General features: G+C 38.7%; 2 protein-coding genes across 4 annotated transcripts in view; one reads left to right on the top strand and one right to left on the bottom strand.

Moving 5' to 3' along the window:
• Positions 1–5,822, top strand: part of LOC137982955 (retinoblastoma-associated protein-like) — a 14,518-nt gene extending 8,696 nt beyond the window's left edge. For 2 of the 3 annotated variants that reach the window (XM_068830121.1, XM_068830122.1), the window contains exons 9-15: positions 46–123; positions 1,004–1,108; positions 1,538–1,645; positions 2,388–2,425; positions 2,529–2,603; positions 2,820–2,850; positions 3,720–5,822. In XM_068830121.1, the coding sequence (XP_068686222.1) occupies positions 46–123; positions 1,004–1,108; positions 1,538–1,645; positions 2,388–2,425; positions 2,529–2,603; positions 2,820–2,850; positions 3,720–3,923 (639 nt within the window). In that variant the 3' untranslated portion in view covers positions 3,924–5,822. Of the gene's footprint in view, positions 1–45; positions 124–1,003; positions 1,109–1,537; positions 1,646–2,387; positions 2,426–2,528; positions 2,604–2,819; positions 2,855–3,719 lie in introns of all 3 variants that reach the window. The other variant, XM_068830123.1, reaches the window with a different exon arrangement.
• Positions 5,823–12,787: 6,965 nt separating this feature from the next.
• Positions 12,788–15,000, bottom strand: part of LOC137982292 (ras GTPase-activating protein 3-like) — a 43,084-nt gene continuing 40,871 nt past the window's right edge. Inside the window, exon 26 of the mRNA XM_068829368.1 lies at positions 12,788–15,000. This exon is cut by the window's right edge and continues 897 nt beyond it. The gene's annotated coding sequence lies outside the window, so the exon portion shown is untranslated.

Raw genomic sequence — 15,000 nt, 5'->3', positions numbered from 1 at the left:
ATCACTGGTGAGGAATTAAATTATTGAGACTCGTTTTTCTTTCAGTGTTGTCACATGTGGACTTGCTTGGAGCAATCCTTAAAATTACACTGGCATTTAATGAAAGATCGACATTTGGACCAGGTACTGTAAAAAGGGTGTCGCACTTAGTGAGATCGTCTTTAACAATTTTTGGTTGTTTTGTCTTTGGTTCCTTGTGGCCATTTCCTCTCGTTCCCCAGAATACAAGTTTCAGGTCCATCCATTTCTTGGAGGTTGCAGAAACCTTTGGGTCCAATTAAATAGCCATTTGTAATGCTGCGAATTTAATTATTTATTCTGGGGAAAGAGATTCAAATCAATGCATGTTTATCCATGTGTAAGTTAGTCTCATTAAGAGCTGATTTTGGAGAATTCTTGGATGAACTTGGATGAACTTGAGATTTGGTTATTTCATGTCACAGATTTGCAGAAAACAGGAAAGAAATATTCAATGTTTTAAAAGCACATGCAAAGCCATTGTTTTGATCTTTATGATTGTTTCATCTTTATGATGATTGTTTTCTTGGATTCTTCTTGAAGTAACAGTGTGGTTCATTTTGAACCCCCTACAGGGTGAGACGAAATTCCAAGCATGGGCTTGCCGCTTCGGGCAATCTGTAATTTCATCTTACCAGCCCAAGTCTCTAAGGAGCTATCCCCTAAAAGCTTTGTATTCTTTCTTTTTCTCTCTCTAACTTCCTGCTAAACGCTTATGTCTGCTCAGAAGTTTGCATCAGAAAAAAACAACCAACAATACCACACTCGTGTTCAAATTATGCTTGCCTGTCGGGCAACCCACGATAAGAAAGTGCTAGCCCGATATGTCATTCCACCAGCCCCCAGGTATCGAACATCCTTTTTGTCATGCCCTGCCATAATATTAAAACAGTGCCATTTTAAATTAGAGTTGATTAATTGGAAAGAAAACATTTGTCCACAACATTTATTGGATAACAGAGTGTTTTCCTTCTTGTCCCCATAGATGATATTGTGTGCAGTTTATGCCATTCCAAAAGTACTTGGCAAGGAGATTCAATTTAAACAGATTGTTACCTCATACAAAAGCCTTCCTTTTGCGTCCTCATGTGTGAGTATAGCCAAAATACTGAACTGCAAAATTTAAGAATACTGGTAACCTGGATTTACATGTAGAACCATGACACTGACAAACTGCAGCCTGTTACTTGTATAACCTTAATCTATGAAAAACCCTTCTCTTACTCATGTTCTCACAGTGTCTTGTGGCTTTGACTGAAATCAGATTTTATTTTTGGTACACAAGAGATTCCAACCTAAAGTTTCTTGAAAACGTGGCATTAGGTGCCAAAGCTCTACAATTTCAAAACCATATCCCAGCAAAATAAGACTAGTACATGTAGCTTCCTAAAAGCGTGAATCTTGACCTTCCCATTATTCATATCCTTTAACACTACTTGTCAGAGCAGATTAAATTGTATGGTGGACTCTATTATTGTTGATATCCAGTATGACTGTTTTTTTTCAACCTTGTACCAAGGTCTACAAGGGTGATTGTAACAAAGGTCAAGACACCATTATTGGATTCTACAACAGGGTATATATGGTGGCAATGAAATCTATCATTCTTCAGTTTGCTCCAAATAAGGTCAGTGAACTCTACAAAAGTCATATTTTGCAGTTAAGCCTCTCATAACTTCATATTGCCACCCAAGTCTGTCTAGTCTATATTTCACCTTATTTATAGTGATGCCAATTCCATCAGTTAATGGGCAATGCATGATTTGTACCGGTGAGGTAGCTTGGCACACATGGATGGTTGACTTACAGTATACTTCCTTTAAACAGTGTAAAATAATTGTTTTTATTATATAGATACAGATGAAATACTAGGATTCTCCTTTTTACTAAAAAGTCATGTCTTCTCTGCATGCATAGTGCAGTGAAGATATTATTTTTACTTTCACATTTGAGGAGGATACAGATGTCATGGTACATTGTAACTAACATTCGTAGCCAGTAAAAACTGAGCTTCCTCTTCATTGTAAGATACGGTACTTTTGTACTACATTTAATATTTTTAATGGCTCAATTTGACATTATCACGATTTGCTGTTATGCAACATGTTTGTTTTAGCAGTTGGTGACCACGTTTTTACCCATTTTGAAAACAAGTGGTGCAAGTTGTTTCTAATCTGGACATTTCGTCAGTACCTACAATCTACATGAATTGTATAACAAACGGAACGTTACATGGCGGCTTGGGGATATGAAGTCTATCCCCTCTTGCTGATATATATTGGCTCACTTAATAATTATTGTGATATGTAATATCATGTGTATATATTAATTAATGATAACTAACATTTGTATGCATTAATTTTCAATAGATTCCTCCAGTTTCTCCTTCTCTGAAGAGTTCTGTTAGGTACAGTATGCCATCTGAAAACAAAGCATACATGTAATGCATTAATTCTAGCATGATAATTAACTTTTTATTTGCTTAATAACAAACTTTTTTTAAATTTTAGAGTTGCTGGGACAAAAAACTTTTATTTATCACCTTTGAGAAATTCACCAAGCCAAACTTTGTCTCCCAGGTCAAGGTAAATGTTACTTTGCTACCTTGATCTGCATTTGAGTAATAGTAATTTGCAAAGCTAATTCACCAATAGCATGTCATGTTACCCTTTAGTCTCCTTATGTTGAGATCATTTCCCATTGTGGGAAATCATCATGTACATGGGATTGATGATAGAGGTTCATCAATACTTGACCTATATATTAAGGAAACTCTGCCTACATCTTTTTTGTCTTGTTAGGTCACTCTACAGCTTTGGTGATTCACCAGGGGTAGGTAAATAGCTTTGATCTTAAAAGTGGTACCATGATAAAACAATTTCTTCATTTTTTCTTCAGAGTTTAAAAGTGTGTTTGCTTAACACCTGCCTGGCAAAATTTTGAACTTTGATTTTTACTTTGAGTGCAAGTTTTGGATTTCACGGTCGGCCATTACTCGCGTTCAAAACTGACCGACTATATGTTAACCTCAGAGGGTTGGATCTAGGGAAAAGTGACGTCATTCACTCAATTGCTTAAAATTTCAGCCTGTAAAAACAGTTTATTATGTATGCAAAACACGAGTTTAAAAATCTGAAAGCTCGAAATTCCTGTGCTGCATATTAATTCTGCAGTGTACAAATACATTGCATTCTCAAACTAGTGAGTGTTTGACTTCATTTTCTCTTCAATCCGGCTCTCTCAAGATTTTAAAGTTGGCGGACAATTAAATAGGAAAAGTCCCGTTAAAATAAACAGATGTCTTTTTTTAATTAAGGGAATGCCATTGTTTTGCACTGTGTACATTGTGACTTTGAAGATGGTGGCGTTTCTCGTCGGCCCTCTGAAGAGAGACAACAAAGGCCGCTTTTGGTGTTCCAAAGCTTTTAAGCGCAATCGTGATAGCTCTTCTCGGTTAAAAAGTTTTTGTTGCGATACAAAATTTATCTTCGAGTGTTGTAGAATTTTAACCATAGACACAGTTATCTTTTCACATGTGAAAATAATCTTGTTTTCGTGCGAAAGCTCACTTGGTATTTCAGGGTGTTTATTTTTTAATACATAGCCTTTTTTTAATATTTTCACCATGAAGGGCACTGGGTCATTACCAAAAACGTCACTATATTTTCATGTAAGATTTCTCTCTTTTCCTGCTTTTGCAGTCTGGGGATCGGGCTAGTTTATCAAGGATCAATGCCTCCATGCGCACAGTGCAAAATCAACCAAATGTACCGCAAAAGAGATTGCGTTTTGATGACTGTGACTTCAAAGACTCTGCACCAACCTGCTCCAATGGCCACACAAAGAACGACGAGGAGGGGACTGAACTGAATGTGAATCAAACAAAAGACAACGAGACAAGTTGATATGGCGCAGGTTTTACAGACAAAATTTAAATAGACCACACAAACAAGGAAACAAATGCTAATTTACTCGACAAAGTGATCCTGATTCAAATAAAAGTTCTTCACTTTATAGGGAAAGGGTTTATTCCTGTGAAATTTCAGTTAGTTTGGTCATTAAAATGTGGTGTTTGAAGTTTGAATAGCTGACAAAAAACAAGCCATTGGAGAAGACCGACTGCTCAAAAGCATAAAACCTTTCCACATTTGGAGTAAGTTGTTGACTCATAGACTTCCCGGGTGGAAATAAGTTTCTTTTGATGACCAGGTTGGGATTGTAGATCCCTTTCCTTGAAAATAGTATATACTACAGCACATTGCATGACTGAGACTTCTCAAAACAGATAAGCTCAACAATGTTTAACGTATTCTTCCAGATACAGGAACCAAAGTTCCATAGAGAACGTTTACAGGCGGCAAGTAATATTTTATTTATTCTTGAAGACCCTTGTTCTAAGTTACTATATTTGCTTCAAATTATCATTTAACAGATAACTATTTATTTTGTTTGAGTGTGCATTGTTTATACTCCCAGGAGGATTAAACATGCTAACCATAATGAGGAATTAGTAGTGTAGAAATGTGTGAATAAACCAAACAGGCCACTTCGGAAAATACGTACCATAATACTCTTTGTTTTTCCCCTCAAATTTTGCATGAGCACTATTTCCAGTTTCTCTTCACACTTACAGTGGTTCCAAGAGAAGATGAAAACAATGCTCATGCAAACTTTAGGGGACAAACAAAGAGTATAATGGTATTTTCCAAATTCATGGAAGAGCAGCCAGTTTCAACATTTTCAAAAAACTGTACTGTAACTCTAAATCAACCAAGCAGCTATGTAAAACTGCAATTATTGCTGAACAAAATGCACTGAAGAGTGTGACGTAATAGGTTGCTATAGCAACAGGTGATTTATCTAAACAGTCTTTACTAATGCTTATATTTAACCCTTTAACTCCCAATAGTGCCACTTATAGATTATACTCTGTCTAACGCCAGACGATTTTACTCATCAATGGGGAACCCCACAGGGCTGAAAGGGTTAAAGAACTAACTCAGTGACCCCATTTTTATTGCTGAAAAGTAATAGACCATATTCATAAATGGTGCATAAGTAATTATTCTTTTGTCTTTATGCTAATCATCCTAACTAGCCTCATAAACACAATCAAAATTCAAAAGAAATTTTGTTTTAAAGTGAGGCTAGTTAGGATGATTAGCACAAAGACGAAAGAATAATTTCTTGACCGCTATTTATGAATACGGTCTATAAGCAAGCTCAAGAGTTAACCAAAATTCTCTGGAGCAGATTCTCAGCTATCTTTACCATTAAAATACATGTAATTAAGGTGGCTCTTAATCCGCTCCAGATAACATTGTTGACTTTGTAGAGTTTCATCATAGCCTGCTGATCCCTTCCCAGAAATAAAAGGTGGGGGTCACCTAGTTCGATTATGCCATGATAATGAGTGCTTCTTATAACTTAAGCAAAAATCATTGTTTCAAGTGGTACCACAAAATTGCCCATATGTGAAAAAGAGTTTATGACAGAATCCTTGTAACAACAGTCTCTTGAAATTGTTAAAACTGGTTTGACCTTAATTAGCAAGTTGTAAAAAAAAGTAGGTAGATATTCAGCTTGCCTTTACGTTCAGGTAATCACTTGGTTTCTCATGCAATTTTGAATAAATTTTAGCTGTTAATTAAATTTATCCTTGCTCATACGTTCGAAATTGTGAGAAAAAAATCATGTTATAACTTTTTAAGAGTGTACATGAAAGCCAATATCCTTTTTCTTCATTTCATTTTGTTTCAAAATTGATTCTTGTCCCTGTAAGGGTAGAATAAAGGTGTTTTCAAACTTTTCAGGTGTCATTTTTCATGCACTAAGTATTATTAAATATAAATTACAGGGCAATGAGTGGTGGGGGTTTTGAGGTTTCAACCCCAGGATCACTGGTTCTAGGCCTCAACACAGTGTTGCTCCAGACACGACCCAATGGATATATCAGATACATGCTGTTGGGGTACTTCACTAGCACCCTGTTGGATGGAGGGGGGGCAACAGCAATACTCACAGCTGGTCCATGCTACTTGAAACAGGGATAAGCCTGTGTACGACACAACCTTGTGTATAAGGCGTGGATGCCCATCTCCAAAATATTGTACAATCTGAATGCCTTGATTATCGTGAAAGCTTGCGTAGCTGATAAGCAGTCTAATTAAATAATCTGAGAGTAAAACTCTTTAAGTGCTATTATGACGAAATTTGCATTTTTCCTATCTAAGCCATTTTAGGACACCAGTGAACATGAAGTCTGTACGAGATGAAGAATGCGGTTACCTTTTTCAAATATCTCTTTTTCCAGAGATATTCGATTTTTTAAATATGCAAATAAGCCAGGTGATGACGTCATTAACTCAACTGAGTTTTAGTCAAATATGATGAAGAAAGATATCTCAGCCAATTTGATGCTCGATTCTTGGCAGTAAGATTTTAGTACATGTAGATGTGCTCCACGATATGAGCATACCAGTTTTGTTACCATGACAACATACTGGGTGCCAGACGTCCCTGATATTAAAGGCTTTATAGGCCACCTCTGGTATTATCTTCATATTTGTCAATGGTGCCTCATGAGCATGATCCTGCAAGCATATACATGTAAATATGTTAGGCCTAGTTTGTGGCCTTGTTAAACGTTTTTCTAGCTTAAGATGACCAAAAATATTGAAATAAGATTAGAGGGGACTGGAAAAGAGTGAGCGCCCATGGAAACCAATTAACCTTTATAGCTGTGAGTGTGTTGCCCGTAGAACTACATGTATGAGCCCACCAAGTTTCAATGGTCTCTGCTGCAAATTGACTGAGATAGCTCTAATTATATACTTAATGTTATATTGGGTTGAGTCAATGACGTCACCAGTCCTCTCGTATGCATCTTTTGTGCATTTTTCAAACTAAAATATCTCCAGAACCAATGCAGATATTTTCAAACGGTAAACGGCGTTTTAATCTTTCCTGGTATTCTCTGATAAACCTAAAAATTCAAGGGATAAAAATTTGACCATAGTAGCACTTTAGAGAGGCGAGACCAGTTTCAACAAACTGTGCCATGTGGAAGGATTGAATCTTTTCAACTGTTTTATGTGATGGCAAAGTCACAGTTTTACATAAACACCAACAATTGCTTTAACAAGATGCACTCATTGATGTGACGTAATAGATCGCCATGGCAACAAAGAAGCCATCTAAAAATGCCCTATATTTTGTCTGTAAACGTTTTTGTCTCAAAAACGAAGTTGCGGACCCCAATAGACCATAATTTTATTCGTATTCTCAGTATTGGACTGGAACTAGCTTGCAATGGTGGCTAATGCGGGGAAATCTTTTCAAATGCAAATACTTTTTAGTATATTCCCCTGCATTAGCCTCCATTGCAAGCTAGTTCCAGTCCAATACTGGGAATACGAATATGGTCTATTGTTATTTCTGGAAAGTGATTAACAGGCTCAAAGAAAACTCTGTGCAGTGTTTTTTTAACTGAGCCTACTAATTATTTTTCAGAAGTAAAAATTGAGTCACTGAGTCCGTTTTTGAGATATAAGCATGTAAGGTGGCTCAAATCAGTTTCAACACGTTCAAGAGACCTTGTTATTAGAAGGATTGACACTACAACACTATCACTTATCAGTAATGTTATGGTGCCATGTCAAAGATCGATTATTGCTGAACAAAGTGCAATCATTTGTGTGACATAAAAAGTTACTGTGGCAACAGGAAAGCCTTACAAAAACACCCTATATTTTGGATTTACTTGCTCATATCTGAAAAACGAACTCAGTGACCCCAATCCCAATTTTTTTATTGCACAAATATGACAAGCAGGCCAAGATGAAACTCTGCAAAGTTTTAAAAAGTTTTTGCAGGGCTTTCTTGTTGCCACGGTAACCTTTTACATTACGTTTCGGCAATCATTGGTGTTTGATATGGTACCATAAAATTGCTTTTCAGTGATAAAATGTTATATTGTTAATCCTGCTAATAAGAACGTTTCTTTCAAGTGTTGAAACTGGTTTGAGCCACTTTACAACAAAATTTAGGGCATTTAAGACGGCTGTATTGTTTCCGTGGTGACCTATTACGTCACATCAATGATTGTGTTGTTAAGCAATCATTGCTGTTTCATTTGGTACCATAGCTTTGCCAGCTGGTATTTTTTATAGGCCATTGTTGTAACAATGATAAAACAACCTTAACCCTTATTAATTCTAACCCTGGGCCTAAGAACTATTATTTTTGCCTAAGGTTACATTAGGAAAGTAAGACAATGACCTGTAAACCTGATCTGTGGCCTGTAAAAAATATCTGCCATAACATTGCCGTTTCGTAAAACGTTGTAGAGTTAATCCTTACCTCAAAATTGTTGAAACTGACGTGGGCCACATTAGAAATCATAACGGAACATTCAAAACTCCCAACTTGCAAGAGGCAACCAGTTGGCGGCTACTTACATAGCACGGTAGTTTTCAAAGACAGTAGTCCAGCCAGTAGTCAGTGGAATTCCAACTCTGTACGGTGACCCCAACCACCTAGCCTGCGAGCAGGCTCTCTCTCTGCGGTGGGAGAAAAGGAGAGCCTGCACGCATCCCTCTGAATTTTGAATGCCGCCTCCAGATGTCACGCTGAGAGAGCTGTCAAAAATTGGCCAATCAGCGCGCACCAGAAGTAAACATTGAAAAAAACCGGTAAGCCACGCGTTGTGTATTTCTAATTTAGGCAGAAACTCCAAAAAAACTGTAAGGAAAGGAAGCCTTCGCCAGAAAATCCTAAAAACTACTGCTGATGCTGTAAAGCGTCGCTGAATATTCTGTACGGTAATTCGTCGAAGTCCCTTCCACGGAAAATGTGTTTCGTTCGTCAGGGAAAAAAATTTAGCAAACAAACTTGAAACGACGCTTAATAGAGAAATCCGTTTTTCCTTACCGCATCTCCACCGTGTGAGACACGTCGACCACAACTGCTGCCAAATTTCGGTAAAGCGAAGCGGAATTATCTTTTTTAATTTATTTTACTGAAATACAGACATTACAACTACTACATCACACTTTTATACTCGACAGAGATTCTAATAACTACACCAGTTTATTTCAAGGCTTATCGAGTATTTGTGATTATAGCGGATATATATTTTACTAATTCAACAATTTGAAAATTGGAATATTTTGTTTTCAAGTGTATCGGAGTATTGCGGAGTCACCCAGGAGATCGAGGAATCATTTGTGTAGCCGCCTTTTCGGCTTAACCAAATACTTGCTAAAATCGTGTAGAGTTCCTTTATCGTTCTCTATCGTTAAATCGGCAACTGAGGCAGCCGAAAGGCCCAAGTTTTTGTCCAAACGTAATCAGCGATAATGCTTTGTCGAGGACAGGAAACTACCACGGTGACATGAAGTCGCACTCGTTGTACAGTTGGAGAATAAGACTTTTCCCGAATCTTGTGGATAACAGAGATAGAACTTCCTTTCCTTCCAGCAGAGAAGCCATGGCATCGCATTGCCCGACCTTTAATTATGTAAAGTTACGGTAACATTCTACAATTTTCTCAAACGCATTTCTGACCACCTTATCTCTCGAATCGAAGTATCCGAGTTTGTCAATGGTGAGGTCACCAAGTAATTTAATTTCAGCCAATCAGTATTTGGACGCGACATTCAAAATACAAAGCCATGCGGGCAGGCCCTCATTCTACCCCCAACCCAGTCCCTCGGAGGGCCTGCTCGCAGGCTACCAACCACCAATCTCGTACGACTCTTTCCATTGCAGGCGGTCCCCACGTGACTGCCCACTGACCATAGAGTCCAAGCAGTCAGGACTCTGCGCGAGATGGTCCAACCATACAATCCCACCCATGCATGGGTCTTTTCAATGCACCAATGGCAAATAAGCCTGTTTCATATTTAATTTCGCTCAGCAAACACAAGAGCAAAGTCCTTGGAGAAATAATGTATTGCCTATTAACGTATTATCACCCTTAAGTCTTAATGGAACTGTGTGCACGAAACAACTTTTCAGATAAAGATCATTGCAGTTAAAACTCGTTTCAGGCTGCACGCAACATTGGGTTTTCACTGTTAACAGAGGGTTTCCAGTGGAAAAGGACTACTAAATAAATATAGATGCTTTGCAACTAATCTCTTGAGACAGATACTAATGTAATGTACCACTGCTGGGAGACAAACAAAAGGAGATAATGATTGTTATTAAATTCTTTTGTTTCTATCTTTCTGATTGGTTCACTCAATCTCGGTTATCAGCTCATACGACCTGATATGGAAACTGATTGTCAAGTGTTGCCAAGCTGAAAAATTTGTGCGGGAAGCAAAATATCCCGGGACACAACATCATATTCAGAATTTGATGAACATTTAATAAAACAATTATGCCATTCGTGCTCATTTGACATGACACTGGTTATAGCCAACTCAGTGCAATGTGCCTCGTTGGCTATTTACCATCTCATATCCAATTTGTGCTCATGGAATAACTGTTAAATGTCTTGTTTTCATCCATCAACATGGCAGTGATGACATGACGTGAAAAACACATACTACTGTCAGGCGATTTTCGAGGGTATCCGCAAGTCCTCAACCGTTTCTATGGCAACAGTACCTTCCAAAACGTTTTGGAAAATATTAAAAACTATTTCACTGAACTGGTGTTTTTCAAATTTCGAAAACCCCATTAAATTCTCTTAATCAATACATACATGTAGTATGAGAAAAACTGAATTCTATTAGAACTTGAGTTATGAAAACCCTTCTGCTAGACAATAAGGAAAATGCCAGTTCCATTACCAAGGCAACAATAGGGGAATACCAAACAAGTTACCTGGCAGTAGTGTTGGTCAAATATCAAAACGTTTTCCTGCTGAAAGGATTGACAGTGTTGTGACATACCTTCTACACTTACCAAAATAGGACTGCTGGCAGTCTATGCCAACTAGTTGGTAGCTAGCTTTGTAGAGATTGAGGATGCCCATGTCTGCAGACACCAGTTTCATGTCTGCACTGCAATTTCAGAGTTTTGATTTCCTCAACTCCAGAAAGGGACAGCTAGCAGTGTAATGTTGGCACAGTTTCTTGTGGTGTCCTTGCACACTGCAGCATTGACTGAGTCTCCGGAGATTGACGGGTGTGGAACTTTGCAAGTAGGTCAACTGGGCTGTCTCTTTGCTTCTCTCACTGAGGTGGGAGTTGGCTTTGTACCAGTCTTCCATTGACTTATCCTTGTGCCCAGAGCTGCTTTATGGATGGTGGAACTCAGTTTCCTCCAGTGCATGGCTAGTGTGTCTGCTGCACTAATGGTCACTCTAGACGGTTGATGGATGCAGCAAAGCTATGCTGTTGTGCAGTCCCTGTTCTTCTAGGGGTTGCTTTTGGTTGGTGCTTTGTTTTTGTTTTGTTTTTTTTCTATAGTGGCAGCTGGGCTTGATGTTGGCAGTGCAGACAAGAAGGGCGTAGCCTGAGTCGCCCTCTGTGCTGTGGAAGCCACGAGTATAGCATGTCTGACATCCTAGGCTTCCTCAAGATCTCAAGGTCAAGTTGGTGCGATTTACTTGACCTGGGTTGCCTCCACGAGACCTTGTGTGATGGCCTGCATGATTGATATGCAGAGGTTGTATTGGCAAGAGTTTGAGAAGCCACTGGCCCATTCTTGTTCAGCGGTCCAAGACCAAAGTGACCAATGCAATTGGGCCAGCTGTCATACTCTGCTGCTAGTCTTGCACTGAAGTCACCAAGAAGGACCCTGTGTTTGAGGCACTGCTGACTGGTTGGTCTAAGTTGGAGCATTGAGGGTTGGAACTGAAAGAAAGTTCACAAGGCCTGTGTTGGTGTACGGCTTGAGAGAGAGGATCCTTTCCATTCCATTGCTTGGGGTCTCAATCATTGGCAGTATTGGTTTCTTCACTGCAAAGCCAACTCCGAACTCCTTTTTCTCTTCAGTTTTTCTTCCCCTTGTCAGAAGGTGTACAATATTTGAGTGTGCATATTTTGACCTGCAAGCAGTTTCCTGGAGCGCAACTACGTGAATATCCAGCATGCTGGGCATTGTGTCAATGACTGTTGTCTTAGGGAGGTTGCTACTGATCAGGTTGAGGTCTACGTCTCAGCCTGTTGTCACGTTCCTGACAATCCAACAAGCTATCCAAAGTGCTGGAGTGCTTTTTGTCTAGTGCTGCTGGGTGTGCAGGTCGGTTTGCCGAGACCTAAGTCTCTGAGCTCCTTTCACCAAGAGGAGTAGGCAGGCTGTGGCGGGCTAGTACCTTATTGGCTGGGTTAACTTGAGGTGAGCAGCACCTAGCCAATGGAGTGCGATAATTCCTTCCACCGTTGGAAACGATCAGGTGTCCTCTACGCCAATCTTACGAGTAAGGCAGAGCTGTACATCTAGAGCCAGTTTAACTACAGGAGCTGCCAGAGATGACATGGTAGCCAGAAAACTACCTACGGGGATCCCCTTCATGAAGCTAGGTGGCAGCTGAGGTGCAACGTAAATGGAAAAACACACACAGACACAACTATAGCACAACAGTGAACTAGTGAACTATGAATTTCATATCTTACAATCATACGTAGGTCACGTCAGAATCATACTAGACCTCTCCCGTTAATTCAATCCCCAGTTTCAAAATGTGAACATAAATCTGGGAGACCCTTCGGGCTCTAACGAAAGGGGGAAATGACATATTTAACTTCTCATTGTCGCAAAACTTTTGCGTGACTTCATCATCATCTAAGTTGCAACGAGTTCATGGCTCACATCAGTAAACGTTTTTTTATTCTTTCCCAGAATGTTCATTATGTCTAACTACCGTACACAAATTCGTTTTTCGCATCTACTCTATTTTCTTCAATAAAAAAGTTCAATTAAAGAGAATAATTAAAGGCCTAGCGTTCTTGCATTTAACCCTATACCCTCGTTTTGCAGTGCTTTCAGTTACTGTATAATTATACTACTGTATGGACCATCTTTAAAATGGTTCATTGTCATACTTTCCCTTCATTTTTTGCGGATAACAACATATCTAAAATGTGCAACTTCCTTGCCTGTCTCGCCTTTTTCCACAGATATGATGACACGAAAGCTATTCTAGTCAAGCTGATCGTAACACTGCTTGTTAAAAGATCGTATTGTGTGGTTCTTGTGGACACGCCTGCCATAAGAATTTTTTCCAACGCCCAAAAAAGAACACTGTGCCTTTATTTTTCTCATAAATTAATAGGCCAGTTCCGAGTTCACGTCTGCCTCCTCTTCAAAGCGAGTCTAAGTGCGAAGTTTTTGTAATGATAATTAGTTCTACTTTGCATATGAATGTAAACTAATTTTCATAACAAAGAATTTGCACTTAGACTCGCTTTGAAGATGAGGCAGGCAAGAACTCGGAAATCGCCTATTGCCCTGTTTACCCATGACGCAAGTAGGAGCATGAACCTGCAAAATGAAGGCGTTTAACATAATAAACGCTTTGAAACTGCCTGTCACGTCATAAGGAAACTTATCCAACCACAGGCAAGATTTCATGTTAGACGCATGGCCAAAACTCTACCTTGTAAATTTTAGGCTTGGGTTCCTTACATATATATAAAAGATATTTCGTGGCTGTTAGGAGATATGAAATTTCTCTTTGGGTGTTGAAAACGAGAAAAGAAATTTCGTATCTCCAAGCGGTCATGTAATGTTCTATTTATTATATGAACACCAATGAAATACCAAACCATTTCACTTTAATATTTGTTGTAGTCCTAACGTACAACAAGGGCGCTAATCATTTTTTAACGATAGCAACGGCGATCTTTTTACATGGAAGCTCACCTGGTATTATTTTAAAATGTATCCTTTCGATGTCATTTAATCAAATAAAACGACCTCTCTGTTCGGTCTGACCAGCTGACCTCAATAAATATACTTAAGTGTACAAGAAGTACACGCATTTTCAAATATTTTACAGCAAAATAGCTTGGCAAAAAGATAGTGGATATCATTAAAAAGGAAACTGATTCTGCTTGATTCTGTTTCTCAACTTGATGGGGTGGCCAAGCAGATGACCAACTTCTTATTCTTCTTCTTCCCTTCTTCTGACCTCAAGGGTAAGAGAGGAAGAGAGAGACTCGGAAAACAAGACGAGTAATTTCTAAAACGTGCCGCACCGCACTCTTTCAAACGAAGTTTAATAGCGGATTTCAACAAACACTTCAAACTGTTACCACACTGAAATTTACTGCTTCAAGGTACTTAGTGAATGAGAAGAATGATTTAAAGAGGGAAAACGTTTTGCATCGCTATACTTTGTTATTAAACAAAACCCGCCACGCATTTTCCTGTTTCTGGAGCCAGCAACAACTGTCTCTTTCTTGTTCTGACTGGTTAAATTGAATGGAAGTGTGTGATTGGTTAGAGAAACATTAAATCGGGTTTGGTCTGTAAAAAAAACTAATATTCATGGCTTGTTACTGCCAGAGTACAGCCCATGATTTTTAGATCAAACTCGGATCAGATATCGTGAAGATGTTGAAGACTGTTATGACAACAACAATCACTTAATATGACAACCGTACTCACCAAGCATGAGCATAGTAATTAAATTCAACCTTAAAAACCATACACGCAAACTTAGCACAAAGTAAAAAGAAAACAAACTTTGTTATGAAAAACAATTACATATGACTCTAAAAAAGAACTATCTTAAGAATTTGCCAAATTCAAGTAGTTTAAAGCACTTTACTGTAGGTGGAGCAGCTAGAACGGTCTGTGGTTTGTAAGGTCAATTTCAGACCCCAGCTGTTCGAAGGGTGCATAGAGTTATCCAGCAGAAAAATCACTATCCAGTCGATAGGTCTAAACACTAGCAAAACCAATGGGCCATTTCCGAGTTGCTGTTTGTCTCGGTTTTGAAGTGTCTTGGTGCTCAACTATTGTAAGGGAAATAAGTTTGATTTGCATAAGAATACGCAACTCATTTCCATTTGAATGGTT

This window comes from Montipora foliosa, chromosome 13 (genome assembly GCF_036669935.1).
Source record: "Montipora foliosa isolate CH-2021 chromosome 13, ASM3666993v2, whole genome shotgun sequence".
Taxonomy (NCBI): domain Eukaryota; kingdom Metazoa; phylum Cnidaria; class Anthozoa; order Scleractinia; family Acroporidae; genus Montipora; species Montipora foliosa.
Note: the sequence above shows the minus strand (reverse complement) of the source record. Positions and strands in the feature narration are given on the sequence as shown.